Here is a 938-nt window from a genome sequence, read left to right as displayed (position 1 = left end):
ACATCAGCTTCAAGCAGTGCTTGAATTTTGCTGGTGTGATGATCTTGGTCCTTATATCGACTGGATTTTCCTCAGTAGGCACTTTCTTCAGCTTAATTAATCCTTGGGCTATCACATCTCTCACAAAGTGAAACCTTACGTCTACATGTTTGGTCCTCTTGTGATAAACTGGGTTTTTACTCAGATGTATAACACTCTGGCTATCTGAGTAAATTGTAACCTTCCTTTCAATTAGGTTAGCTTCTAACATCATCCCTTGTAACCCATAGCCTCCTTAAACACATCAGCAATGACTATGTACTCAGCCTCTGTTGATGAAAGTGCAACTATGGGCTGCAACTGTGATTTCTAGCATATGCAGTTTACACCAAGTGTAAAGCAGTAAGCAGTTGTGGATTTTCTGGTGTCTCTATCACCTGCAAAATCTGAATCTACGAACCCAACAAGATCAAGCACAATGTTGTTCTTACAGTACTTTAAACCAACATTTAATGAGCTGTTAATGTATCTTAGAACCCATTTTCGGGCAGTCCAATGTTCACTGCCAGGGCTGGACATGAATCTACTAAGGAGTGATATAGCAAAAGACAGATCAGGTCCAATGCTTATCATTGCATACATTATGGAGCCAATCACATTTGAGTATGGGATATCATTCATCTTTATCATCTTAGCTTCAGTTTTAGGACACTGTTCTTTACTAAGCATGAAGTGATTTGCTAAGGCCATTGTGACAGGTTTTGAGTCATTCATACCAAATATATTTATTAATTTCTGCAAATAAGCACCCTGATCTAGTTTTAAGTAGTTATTTCTCCTATCTCTAGATATCATCATCCCTAATATTTTCTTGGCATTTCCCAAATCTTTCTTGTCAAATTCTGAATTTAATTTCTTTTTCAGATCTTGTATCCTAGGCTTGGATCTACTGATTAACA

At 37.4% G+C, this 938-nt stretch overlaps 1 protein-coding gene across 1 annotated transcript; it reads right to left on the bottom strand.

The window, feature by feature from the left end:
• Positions 1 to 249: 249 nt before the first annotated feature.
• On the bottom strand, positions 250 to 729 carry LOC116107701 (secreted RxLR effector protein 161-like). Its single transcript, XM_031393991.1, has 2 exons — positions 417 to 729; positions 250 to 308 (listed from the first exon to the last, which is right to left on the bottom strand). The coding sequence occupies exons 1-2, from the start codon at positions 727 to 729 to the stop codon at positions 250 to 252; spliced, it is 372 nt and encodes a 123-aa protein (XP_031249851.1).
• Positions 730 to 938: the final 209 nt, after the last annotated feature.

This window comes from Pistacia vera, unplaced genomic scaffold, assembly GCF_008641045.1.
Source record: "Pistacia vera cultivar Batoury unplaced genomic scaffold, PisVer_v2 Contig546, whole genome shotgun sequence".
Lineage (NCBI taxonomy): Eukaryota > Viridiplantae > Streptophyta > Magnoliopsida > Sapindales > Anacardiaceae > Pistacia > Pistacia vera.
This window is presented reverse-complemented; position numbering and strand designations above follow the sequence as displayed.

Coding starts and splice junctions, on each gene's coding strand:
- LOC116107701 (XM_031393991.1), bottom strand. CDS start 729: ATGGCCTTAGCAAATCACTTCATGCTTAGTAAAGAACAGTGTCCTAAA. Junction 309..416: donor CGTAGATTCAGATTTTGCAG/GTGATAGAGACA, acceptor TTTCATCAACAG/AGGCTGAGTACATAGTCATT.